Source organism: Aphanomyces astaci (genome assembly GCF_000520075.1).
Source record: "Aphanomyces astaci strain APO3 unplaced genomic scaffold supercont1.96, whole genome shotgun sequence".
NCBI lineage: Eukaryota > Oomycota > Saprolegniomycetes > Saprolegniales > Verrucalvaceae > Aphanomyces > Aphanomyces astaci.
The window spans coordinates 142,863-154,997 of NW_009798359.1; the positions used below are offsets into that span (position 1 = coordinate 142,863).

At 43.0% G+C, this 12,135-nt stretch overlaps 3 protein-coding genes across 3 annotated transcripts; 2 read left to right on the forward strand and 1 right to left on the reverse strand.

Moving 5' to 3' along the window:
• Positions 1 to 214: 214 nt before the first annotated feature.
• H257_17021 (hypothetical protein) lies at positions 215 to 688 on the forward strand (the record flags this gene model as incomplete). The annotated part of the gene is made up of 1 exon (XM_009845660.1): positions 215 to 688. One exon carries the CDS (start codon positions 215 to 217, stop codon positions 686 to 688), a length of 474 nt encoding a protein of 157 aa, XP_009843962.1.
• A 1,759-nt stretch (positions 689 to 2,447) lies between these two features.
• H257_17022 (hypothetical protein) lies at positions 2,448 to 3,406 on the reverse strand (the record flags this gene model as incomplete). Its single annotated transcript, XM_009845661.1, has 2 exons — positions 2,448 to 2,691; positions 3,315 to 3,406. The coding sequence occupies 2 exons, from the start codon at positions 3,404 to 3,406 to the stop codon at positions 2,448 to 2,450; spliced, it is 336 nt and encodes a 111-aa protein (XP_009843963.1).
• A 2,760-nt stretch (positions 3,407 to 6,166) lies between these two features.
• H257_17023 (hypothetical protein) lies at positions 6,167 to 10,209 on the forward strand (the record flags this gene model as incomplete). The annotated part of the gene is made up of 6 exons (XM_009845662.1): positions 6,167 to 6,265; positions 6,334 to 6,693; positions 7,238 to 7,436; positions 7,533 to 7,747; positions 8,574 to 8,766; positions 9,689 to 10,209. The coding sequence occupies 6 exons, from the start codon at positions 6,167 to 6,169 to the stop codon at positions 10,207 to 10,209; spliced, it is 1,587 nt and encodes a 528-aa protein (XP_009843964.1).
• Positions 10,210 to 12,135: the final 1,926 nt, after the last annotated feature.

Here is a 12,135-nt window from a genome sequence, read left to right on the forward strand (position 1 = left end):
GACACATTTGGCTACTGCTACAGTATATGTACTAGTTTGTACTACTAGTAATAGCATTCAGCAATAAGGTTTGGTACAAATATATATATATATATATTCGTTTTTGCCACATCCTGTTTGCGGGGATGCCCTGGATGTGTTGGTGTTTGTTGTCATCTCGAGATTGCCCTTTGGCTGTTTTCGTGTTTGTATATTTTATCATTTCCCGTTGTTGATGTTGGTAGGTCAGACAAAAGGTAGCACCACCACGCCGACTCTTGGGGGTGGGGGGTGGCATCCCCGCGCGGGGACACCGTCGTCGTCCTCTGCAGCCCCGACCCCAACATCCCGAACCACCGGAAGCTCGAACCCCCGTTTTCTCAAGTCCGCTTCTTCTGCCCTCAACCGCGGCCCAACCTCCCCGCCCAAGTTTGATTGCCTCAACGAATCCATCATTCAACACCCGACAGGCGACAGAAGTACTACCAACATTTCCGTGAACGATCTGGACGACTTGGACGGCAGCTTCATACCCACGCAACACCACCACCCTCCTCATCAGCATTACCGAGGACAGCCTCCACATGCAGTGGGCGGCAGAAGACTGACGGTTGTACCACCTTCGAACCAGCAACCGCACAACAACAGCACTCTCCCCACCGAGCTAAACCATCGAAACGACCTCATTCCGCTGGTCATGTCGCCATAATAAGTCCAAATATTTGTATGATGAGTTTTATCGTGTCGGCCACTGATGACTTTGTACGGGCAGCGTGGATACATAGTAAGTACTACTAGTACGCACGAGTATTTTCTTCCAAGCAAGCGGACAGTGGCCTGATTCAGCTTCCAAGTACTAAGTACTTGTACTATATTATTGTGCTTTCGAGCGAAATTTGGTATTTTCGGTAGATTCGACGAAATCGTCGAGCGTCATTTTACTTGAACTAACTATACTCACTGTGACTCCTGTCCGATGCAACGTTGAACTGTTTGTGAAATGGAGAAGCTTGGCAAATGCACCGGATACGCCTGCAATTTGATTGGTCGAAATGTTTTTTTCGAAAATGTCATTGGCTACTTTGTTCCGTCGATTACTCCGTCGATTCGATTGGCATGCCCCAGTCCATTTTGAAATCGAATTAATTACCAATATGTAGTGCTAGTCATAGTACGTAGTACTGTTCCGGACCCGCAGGCCTGTAATAGGGCTGCCGGTGTGTTAAAATACTTTGAAGCTTCAACGAAGAGGTAGCAGTCTTTCTTGAGAGACAACATGAAAATACAACATCATTTCAAGAATCTGCAACGAAGTTTCTCAACTTAATTTACATGTCGCATACGCTTCAATTTTAAATACGAGCAGTAGATTTACTGTGTTTCGCGCGTACTACTACCGGAAATAGAAGTCCCTTTTGGTGAAAATTAATAAAATTGGTGATTTGTTTGAGGGGCTGGTCTGTGAAAAACCATCCACGCTTTAAGGCAGGGATGTTATCCGAACTATTTTCGAGGATTCTGAAAATATATCAAAAATATTTCTTAATTTCTATCGAAAACGTGCAAAAGTAGGAACGGACACTCAAACGAAGGGATGAATCATCGCTGCTTCAACTCAGGCGTCCCTGCTTTTGACGTTGTGTTATCCGGAAAAATTCACGTTTTAGCCAATCAGAAGTCGTATTTGCGTGGATACTTCAAAAAGCGTGGACGGGAATGTTCGCAGACCAGCCCCTCAGGGGCTGGTCTGCTTTATCTGTTTTTGCCCTAAGTATGCTTGTTGTAAAGGTCTTTGTATGATCCGTATCCCTGTGGAATATAATACCTTAAAGATGAATACCCTAATGGATAAGGCGGTTCTACTCTATGAATGTTTGTAGTTTGCATGCATTCTACCTGCATGAACAAATAGTCAACAACAATTTAAACTATGTTTTGTACAGAATATAAATTAATGCAGGTCTTTAGTATAATCAGTATAAAATCGTGACTCGTATCCGGGTACATATAAAGAACGCTATAAAGTAATTAATTCCGGTTAATTCTGAAAAAACCTCTAAGAATGAAAAGGGACTTCTATTTCCGTCTGGAGGTAGTATTAATAATAATAGCCTGGCGAATTTTTCAACCAATCACCTGCGACGTCTTACTGTAAGTATGGATATTTTCACTCTTTTAGTTCATATCCCATCAACACCAATACGAATTTCGCCATGATTTGAAGTCCTACAAACTGAATTAATTCTCCTCTTTAAGAAACACTACTATAAAATATTCGTTCGTAATTGGAGTCGCCAGTAGAATCGAATAAGATTTGAGAATGAACTAGCCAATCAAAATCCATTCTAACCCCCCCCTTTACAAGATTTCTGAATAGTTCAGCACATCAAAACAATTTCTACCCCCCCCCGTTGCAGATTGAACTTTTTGTCAGTCCAATTCTCATAATCCAAGTCGCAATGTAAGGTTCACGGGCACCACAAAAATCCTCGGTACAACACGCGGTCATCACAATCACCTCCCAACAACAATCCCGGCCCCTGCCAACTAGCCGACAAATATGTTGGGCATGTCTTTTCATGCTGTTGGATCCAGTTGGAGATGGTACTCACAGACTTGCTAAATAGACGAGCAATGGCAGTGCGCTTGATGCCGAGGAAGTAGTACGCAACAAGCGCATGCATGACGGTGCTTCTGGACATGCTGGACGTGCTGCAGGATCATGCAGTCGATTGAAATTTGGGAAAGTAACGTTACTGTGCGAAAGTCGGAGTGTATTGAACAATACACCATGATTGTATACTACTGTATTAGTGAATACAAGATATATTATTGCCAAGTTCATTCAAAAACGGTATCACTTTTGGACTGAACAGTCCAAATTTGGGTGAGGAGGATTAACCATAGCAAAATTCGAATAGAAAAACCCCTCCATCGAAAGGTCCCAAGAAGTGTCACGGCAACCCTAACGTTATACAGTAATTGGTATATGTAGGGTTGCCGTGACACTTTTTGGGACCAACGATCTGGAGCAAGCCAGAAGTGACGGGAATTCCAGCCAGCAAACCTAGATCCACGGGTTGCAGTGTCACCACCAATATCAAGTCTTATAATAATAAGTCTTATATTAGGCCGTGGTGTTCAGACAGCCATAAAGTACCCGTCCAGGAGGAGGTCCGCCAAAACAACACATGATCAACTGGTCAACAATATCAACCAGTGACGTTACTGACGAGCCACCGCCATTCAGGCCCATCGGAACTGCTTGAGTGTTGACCAGATGGTCTTGTCAAACGACAACCATATACTGAAGAATAATGGGGGAGCAAACGCACCAAAACCCCTGCAGGGGGGAAGAGGGCGGAACTCTTCGGCTGAGCCGCACGAGCGACCCTCCGGCGCGCTGTTGGTGCACATATTGGGCCATATCTTGTCAGCACTACAACCAGCAACATACAGTAGCCGAATATGAAGGGCTGATACTAGTACGCTGACTTCACTTACGTAGCCGGAACACTGGGACTACCTATAAACAGGAGTGGTATGTGGCAACCAATACTCAGAGGTTGGTTGCCACATACTGGTAGTCTAAGAGTACTCGGTTTCAGTGGCACAGCCACCACAGATTGCAGGGTTGTTTGATTGCCATCTCAACGGAGGGGGTACGAGAAAGGTGTGAAATCTCCGGTTGGACTTTATGGAATTAGCCCCAAGAAAACCGAAACAACACATCATGAGGACTAACATGCTATTTGTATTTGCAGATTATATTTGTATTTGCACCCTGTGGTTGTTGCTGGCTGTTATAGCGTTAAGTAATTCTACCGTATACCTTATGGATCAGTACCCATGATTTTGCCTTATCGCGTTGTACCCAAATTGCTGTATGGTGTCAATAAAGTACGATTTGGTGGTACCTTGGAAGGCTGTACCCAAGTCGCTTTATATTGGTCAAAACTGTCCAATTATCTCGTTCTAGCCAATTAAACAAGTCGAAGTAGTAGAAGTAACCAATCCGAACGCATTGGAAAGAAATCAGACCACCTTATTGAGTTGTATCCATTTCGATCAGATTTTACTGACATTTTCGGGGATACAGATCCATAAGGTATACGGTAGTTTGTCGGCGTGTTGCTGTCACTCTGTAGCAGCTACTACTGTATCAAAGTTTAGCTACAATACTTCAGAGTATGATGAAACGAACTCAGTCAATTCGAACAGGTCTAGACTTCACAGTCAGTAACATCACCACTTGCCTACTAACCCAATGATTGTGGTCATCCAACATTCCACCATCCAGTCCGTGTCGGTGCCGTACTCCTCCGTGCTGGTGTGATCACGTGGTTACGCGGGCGGGTGGCGCAAGACGTCTTGGTGGCACCCATTGCAAGTGCTAAAGCCGCCACTTCAGCACTTGCAGCCACGGCATTGCGACCCAACCGAGCGCACAACATAACGTTAGCTGTAAGGGGAGAACGACATTGGATGTGCACAATTCTCCGGAGCAGCATCACACGAAGCTCTACAAAATTCAAGCGTCCAAACAGTTCAAAATTGCAACCTCTTCAGCCAGTGTTATAGCCAATCGTGTGTAAGAATCAAGGTGTGATGGACTCTGATTGGATATTAAAAAGGAGCACGGTGAATTCCATGAACAAGTCAACAAACGAGATTTGTTGTTGCTTTCGTGACCTTTGGTGTCTCCTTGCATCCTTTTGCATTGAATAATTCCCTCATTAAAATAGTACCATTAATAGTAGTTAGTATATTGAACCCGAATACTGTATGACCATCGTTCTAGCCTTGTGTCCGTGGTAGAGTACATACAAGGCGAAATCCACGCGTTAATTGCATCACCAGTACGTAGTGGTTAGGTTAGATAGCTTTTTTAGCTACTTGCCACTGAGATGCACTTATACTGTTATCCCCACGTAAGAGGTGACGTGGTAAGTTCCATATAAAAAACAAAAAGGATACTGTGCAGCGCTTACAAAAAACAAAATACAGTCCCACTGTCCCACGCTATTAATGATACAATTGTACTGTACCGGGAGTATTAATACTACATGTACCTCCGAATTTGATTAATGGAAGTGAGCATTAACAGTAAAACAGTTCCACTGTTGTCTTGATGCATATCCGAAATATTTGATGAGGGAATTATACCACCCGGATACAATTTACCACCCGTAGCCCTGTAATGTAACGTGGGACTCCGTCCTACCCCCCGTGAGTACATGTACCTAATGCTAAGTTAACTTTGAGATGCACTTAACCCCTAATGTACCAGTGGTAAGGTGGTCCAAGTATATATTAATACAATAGTTTCATTATCGCTCGATTTGCTGAGAAAAACAACGGCAGACTCGACTCTACCCAAATATACTGTATGTGTGAATATGTATCCCAACATATTATGACCAAACAGCTCAAATATCACACCCATACACGAACGACACCGTGCATGCAACATTGACTTGGCTTCATACTCACTGTAGTAACAATCAGAACCCACCCGAACTGTAGTCCTTGTCGTGCATACAGTACTGCTCGACGCACACTATGGTCCTGGGTCCTTTCTCCTACTTACCACCACTCGACCGATCTCTTGCTACGCACATCGCGGCGGAAGGCAGTGCGTATTCCTTATGATCGGGAAGCTGGAATAATGCTAAGAGAAACCACTACATAGCGTTAGGTATGTAGTTTTCGGTCCCATCGAGGTACTGTACAGTATTGAAGTAGTCAAATGCCAACCAAAACGACAGTAATGGTGAGACAGTTTCCAACCAAGACGACCTGTCGCCTGTCGCACCAAGTGGAGGAATTCCCGGATAGCACGGGCCCAGCAATACCGCAAAGCCCCGTAGCCCCCCAACCTCCCCTTGTGTTACATGTACTTGCCAGGGTTCAGTTGCATCGCAAGGAGAGTTAGCTATGGTTAATACTGTACCCTTCACCCGTTCACCCGTAGCGGAAATGTGCTGCTGTTTTTGGGTAAACAAAGCAACTAGAAACCGTGGCACGGCTGCTATCACGGAATGCATCGCGCACCTTCTAGTACTGTACACCCGCCCACTTGTCATCAAAGGCCACCCACCCACCCACCACCATACAGGCATCAAATCGTTACTCCCAACTACCCCACAGACGTACTAACTACTGCACACGAGCAGCTCATTGCAGCATGTCCAAGCTGCCGCCGCACTTTTTCCGATGTCCGTTGCTTAGTGACGCCGACACGGCTGACCTCAAGGCCTTTGCCGAGCAAGCGTCGATCGATTCCGTAACGTGACTGCCAATCTGCTTGTACTGCTGGCAGACTCATCATATTTACGAATGATATGATTGCAGGTTCGCCATGCCAGGCTACACAATGGCCCCATCAAGTGGTCCATCATCGAGGACGACCATGACCTGCAAGTGCTGAGCGGATACGATCCCGCCGCGCCCGCAGGGGTCCTCTCCTACGGCTCGACCACGTACCTCTACGCTTCCATCGACGACGTAGCCAGTCTGTTTCGGGCCGAAACGGACGAAGAGTACCAGACGTATCGTCGACAGTTTGCCCCGGACTTGTTGGACGGCGCGCCGCTGTATACGCTGACATCGCCGACCCCAGCCAACCCGCGTCAATTTGTCGGAATCAAATGGATGGCAGTGGCCAGTCCGGTGGTAGCCGTGGTGAAACACCGCGACTTTTGTGCCATCGAGGTATATATATATAACCTGGGATGCCATGGTCTGTCCATTGGTGTAGGTTGTTAAATTCGATGCATATATATATATATATATGGAGGCCAACAAAAATCGTGTGTGCGTGCAACGAACCAAAATTGCCTCATATTTTTATTGTTTTCATCGTCGACTACTGTACTACAAGTACACACTCCGAGTTGAACCAAAAACTGGCTAATTTAAACGACTGTTGGCGTTTTGTCGTGGTTTATGGGAGGCTGTTGCCTTGTTGCCAGGGTATGGGAATTTTTTTTTTAATCCATTTTCCCGAGTAAAAACAAGTAACTATTGTATTGCAGCACTTGGTCAATACAATGATTGTATTGCTTGCTGCATTTAAATATTAAATTGTCTAATTGTCAATTATTGAAATGAATGATAAGATAAAATATTGTTGGTTGTTCGTTGGCTCAAGTAAAATCACTTTTGGATCTCGCACAATCAATTATAGTAATTATCCAGCGCTTTGCAATCAAATTTTTTTTCGCATACCCTGCTTGTTCCTCAACAACTTGCATAGTGCCGGTATGATTTCGACACACAAGGCAGGCGTGGGTATGTCCGGTGCCTCAAGTCCGTGTCGTTGGCATGTTGTCCGGACCTGGAGGCGTCGATGGGGTTCGTCCGGGGCACGTACCATCGGCTGGCGCATGTATTTTTAGAAACCGATCGGCCGGGGTACCTCCACGCGTTCCAGCTGCTGCAGGCCGACTTTCGCGGTATTGTTTTTCATTCAATTGCTTGCTTGGTTCTTCACAATATATATATATATATATATGTCCGGCCATGAGGATTTAACATATATTATTTGACAGGCAACATCCCCACGTGGCTGTCGAAATTAAGTGCAAAAAAGCGCGCCAAGTCATTGGGGGATATGGATTTGTTCCTGCGGGGCCAGCGGCTGACCCGAACCGCCTTCTTAAATGACCGAGAACTCGTGCTCAAGGGCAACAGAAGCCGCTGCTTCGTCTGCCAGGTGCCATTTGGGACGTTCGGAACCAAGTGTTCGTGTCGAAAGTGTGGCGAAGTACGTTCATTTCATTCATTTTACAATATAAATGGTCTCGTTAACATTGTAAATATAATATATATATATTATATTGTGGGGACAAATGTGACGAGATTTTGTGGGAGGCATTCCTACTATCTATGGGGTGTCCATGTCGACGACGTTTGATGTGACTGTCAAATGCTATCATTATGTATATATAATTATAAAAAATATGTATACAGAAATAATTTTGACAATCACATAAATTTCATTACATGATGAAACGCGTATGACATGTGCGATGTATATATATATATATATATATATATTTATATATGAAATCAATTTGATCAAATAACATTATATGGTGCAATCATACGACATATATGGTGTTTATATAATATATATATATATGTCATACGTTCGCTCCATGTAGTGAAGTTTAATCAAATTGATTTCAATCTTCCAATTGTTTACTTAAGAGTACATTAAATTATACAATTTTATAGTCACGTTTTTTATGTCATGGTGCAGATCAATGACAAATGCGGTATGTATGTATATATATATATATGGAAAAATAAATTAGGTTGGTGCACAGCCTATTATTTGTAATGGGGTTTCAATGTCATCTGCTCTTTTCACGTACTAGTATGATAATATACTCGTTGATGAGGAATCGAGTGGGGGGATGGGATATAATATTTGGCGTCTTCTTGTGGAGACGAATGCACTAACGTTAGTTTTCGATATGGGCATTGAAATGGATCGTATATATAATATGAAGCAGCTATTATATACTGTAGTGAATGGCATACCAATTAACTGTTTTGTATATATATATATATATATATATTTATAGGTGGTATGCAAAGCCTGCTCCAAGTCGTGGCGAGTGCATGCCGATGGCATGAGCCAAAGTTTGCGCGTGTGCACTTCCTGTACGACCTCCAATGGGCTCATTGGCGACCTCATGACCAGAGCCGCCAGCACCACCAGCCAACTGGAACGCACCAAATCTGTGACAGTGTCCACGCCGCTGGCGACTTCGAGAGGTATTACAAAACCTTAGTAAACTATCTATAAGTCTATTTCTTCTATCCCGCAATACATGATGACGACATTGGCTGGCGATGTATACTGATATATATATATATAATATGCTTTATGGAAATAGAAATGTATATATATGGTGAATTCGCTTTGAACTTCCAAAATTCGCATGGTTTGTCTACTTAATTTCGAATCACGCTGGAGTTCTGATTGGTTGAAAACATACTTGTCCTTTCTGTAAGAGCCAATCAAATCCAATCAAAATTGGATTGGCCAATAGAGTCGATTCGTGATTCAATTCGGCAGCGAGATTCGATTCGACGGGGTCTGGAAATTTGTACCAAATCTACAATATACATAAACGATATTATACGATCGCAATGACTTTGGCTGGCGACATATTCTCTATTGGATCGATACACGTGATGATGCTGTGATTTATATATGGTTTCACTGATACATACTAGATTAATATCTATTTATCTATATATACATATATATAGATAGATAGAATTATACTGCGAGCGATTTTATCGTATATGTAAGCAGATACATATTAATAGCTATCTATCTAACTATATATGTATATATCTATCTATCTATATATATATAGCTATCTATCTATATAGATAGATAGATAGATAGATATTAATACATATATGCTTACATATACGATAAAATCGCTCGCAGTATAATTCGCCACATCCGGTTTGCCTCGATTCTGTGTCTCATAGCATTGGTTGGCTATTCCTGCGTTACTTTTCATGATGGACATGAATCCAGTATATATATACTTCAATAGTGGAATTCAAGTTGTACATGTCCTTTATATGTAATATATATATATCTATTTGCCATACAAACTACTACGAGTACCCTGTTGAGTATATATCATCCCGTTTTTTGTTGTGTTTATATTGGTAGGTGGAATCAATGCAGCCGCAGCGCTGACAGGTCGAGGTGGGTCCCAGCGCCGCGCGGGGACGCAGTTGAGTTCGTCTGCAGCCGCGACTCCAACCCCCCGGACACTCTACACCCCCAAAGTCCCCCGGTTCCACAAGTCCGCATCAACCACGCCCACCTCCGCCCGCCTCCCGTCATCGCCACTTAGCTTTGATTTCCTCAACGAATCTATCTTTCAACACTCGACGGGCGAGCGAAGTACGGGCTTTTCCGTGGACGATGATCTAGATGACTTGGACAGCAGCTTCATATTTACCCCCACGCAACTACACGATGCTCCTCGGAACAGTAGACAATTGCAATCTCAAGGACAACAAGACGACAGAACACTCACTGACGTACCCCCTTGGCACCAGCAGCAACTCGTGCGATATGATCCAACCAAGGCCCAAGACCCAAGACACACCGATAAAGTGCCACCACTACTCCGCGACGACCTGGACCATCGAAACGATATCATTCCGCTGGTCATGTCGCCTTGACGATACTGTAGATGCGTAATACTGTCTGTATACATATTGCTACTGTATGACTTTGATTGGAGAAGTACTATATAACTAACAGTTATACCAACAACGACAAGGCATTAGTAGACGAGGGTAGTTGGTTTCGACAGTTTAATCAGAGGCGAATATTATAAGACGTGTGAAGGGTTTGGATGGAGTATTATGCATGTAAACTCATCAATGCTGGCAGTTGAACCCACGTAATTTTGACGTTAAATCATTATTACTTACGTTTTTTATCTGGTAGGTTAAACGTCCTGAATAATCCGGAAACGTTCATACGGATAAGTGTTGTATACAAAGACTAAGATATACTAAGTACTTGATGCTCCTTTTCGGCCAAAATGTGCCTGGCTCCATATATTTCCTTCCATACAAAAAGACTGGTTGGTTTAAATTCTATTACTGGATCAATTTTTCACCAGTCGAAATTTTGAACCGTAACTTCTGTTGTGTCTTGTCCAGTTCTATCGTAATTACGGCTTATTTTCCTAAAAAATATCAATACAAAGTTGGAATAGCTGCCGAAAGACAAGGCATGTTTTTGTAGTCTTTAGATGAAATGCACCATACTACTGTAGAGTACACTGCCGAGACTAAGACAAACCCTGAAAAACGTTCTATAAATCTGGATACTATACAACCAAGACTGAAAGCCGTTCAAACTAATAAACTCTAGTTAGATGAGGCATATTTTTTGTACTCTGACCACCTCAACTACAACCCCGGGGATTTAGCATTATACTTACGACTTACGGGACAGCATTGAATATTAATACCAACCTTGGATACTATGGTTAATATAATATAATTGTTGAATTAAAAGAGTGGATGACATTTGGATGACATGGGATGACATGGGATGAAATTGGATGAAGTTGTGGGATGAAACCTAAAGTAGTGACCAAGCCTTACGTTGGCCCCGAGCGCCCGGGAGGCCGTCTGCGCAAGCGCGGCCGTACGAGAGCGCGGATCTAAGCTTCTCACTTCACCGAATGATCTATCTTTTCTTCTTGTCGGGCAGCGGCAGGTAGGCCGTAGGCCGTGCCGCTCCCGGATGAGGCCTGTATGCAATTGTATGCAATGACCTAGCATTATCCTAATTTACTCTTATCTTTACTAATTAGGATATGACCTAATATTAATGGTGGATGACGTTTGGATGACACATGATACTATCACGGATATTTGAAATCCATATAAATATTTTATTTAAAGTATGTGCACGCCGGAGGTAGGTAGGACCAAGTCCCGGGGTTACAAGGTTACGGGAAGAAAATTTGCTGAACGGTTTTCAGTCTTGGCTGAACGGTATCCAGATTTCTTGAACGTTTTCCCATAGTTTCCTACTATGGGGTAGTATTAATACTGTAACTATATAGTATTAATACTACCTCCGTCCGAAAATGTTTGCTACTTCGAAGTACAACATTTTCAGACGAATTTTGAGATTTTCCACGAATTCTGCTGGTTGTAGCAGAATTCGTGGATGAACTTGAAAACAGATGAAGAATAATGTTCAAAACCTACCACTCCGTGTCTTTTTATAGTGTACATTTGTCACATATGGGTGAGTTTTAATACAATACATATGGGTGAGTTTTAATATAACATTAATGTACATTTGGTTTGGCCAATGAGAGCCACGTAACATGTATATTCGGCCAATCAAAGCATAACCAGGAGTTTCGTCCTAATGCATCAATGTAATTGGTGGATATCAACCAATCAAACGCTGAATATGACACGCTACATCCATTTAATTGGCGGAAACTTCTGCTGAACAGATCAAGGTGGGTGCGATTACTTTCAGTGGTTGTTATTCTGTCATTTATGAACGAATCGCTTCATTTAACTGTAAATAGAAGCAGGATCAGAGCGCCAGCTTTCGGCAGCCAATCG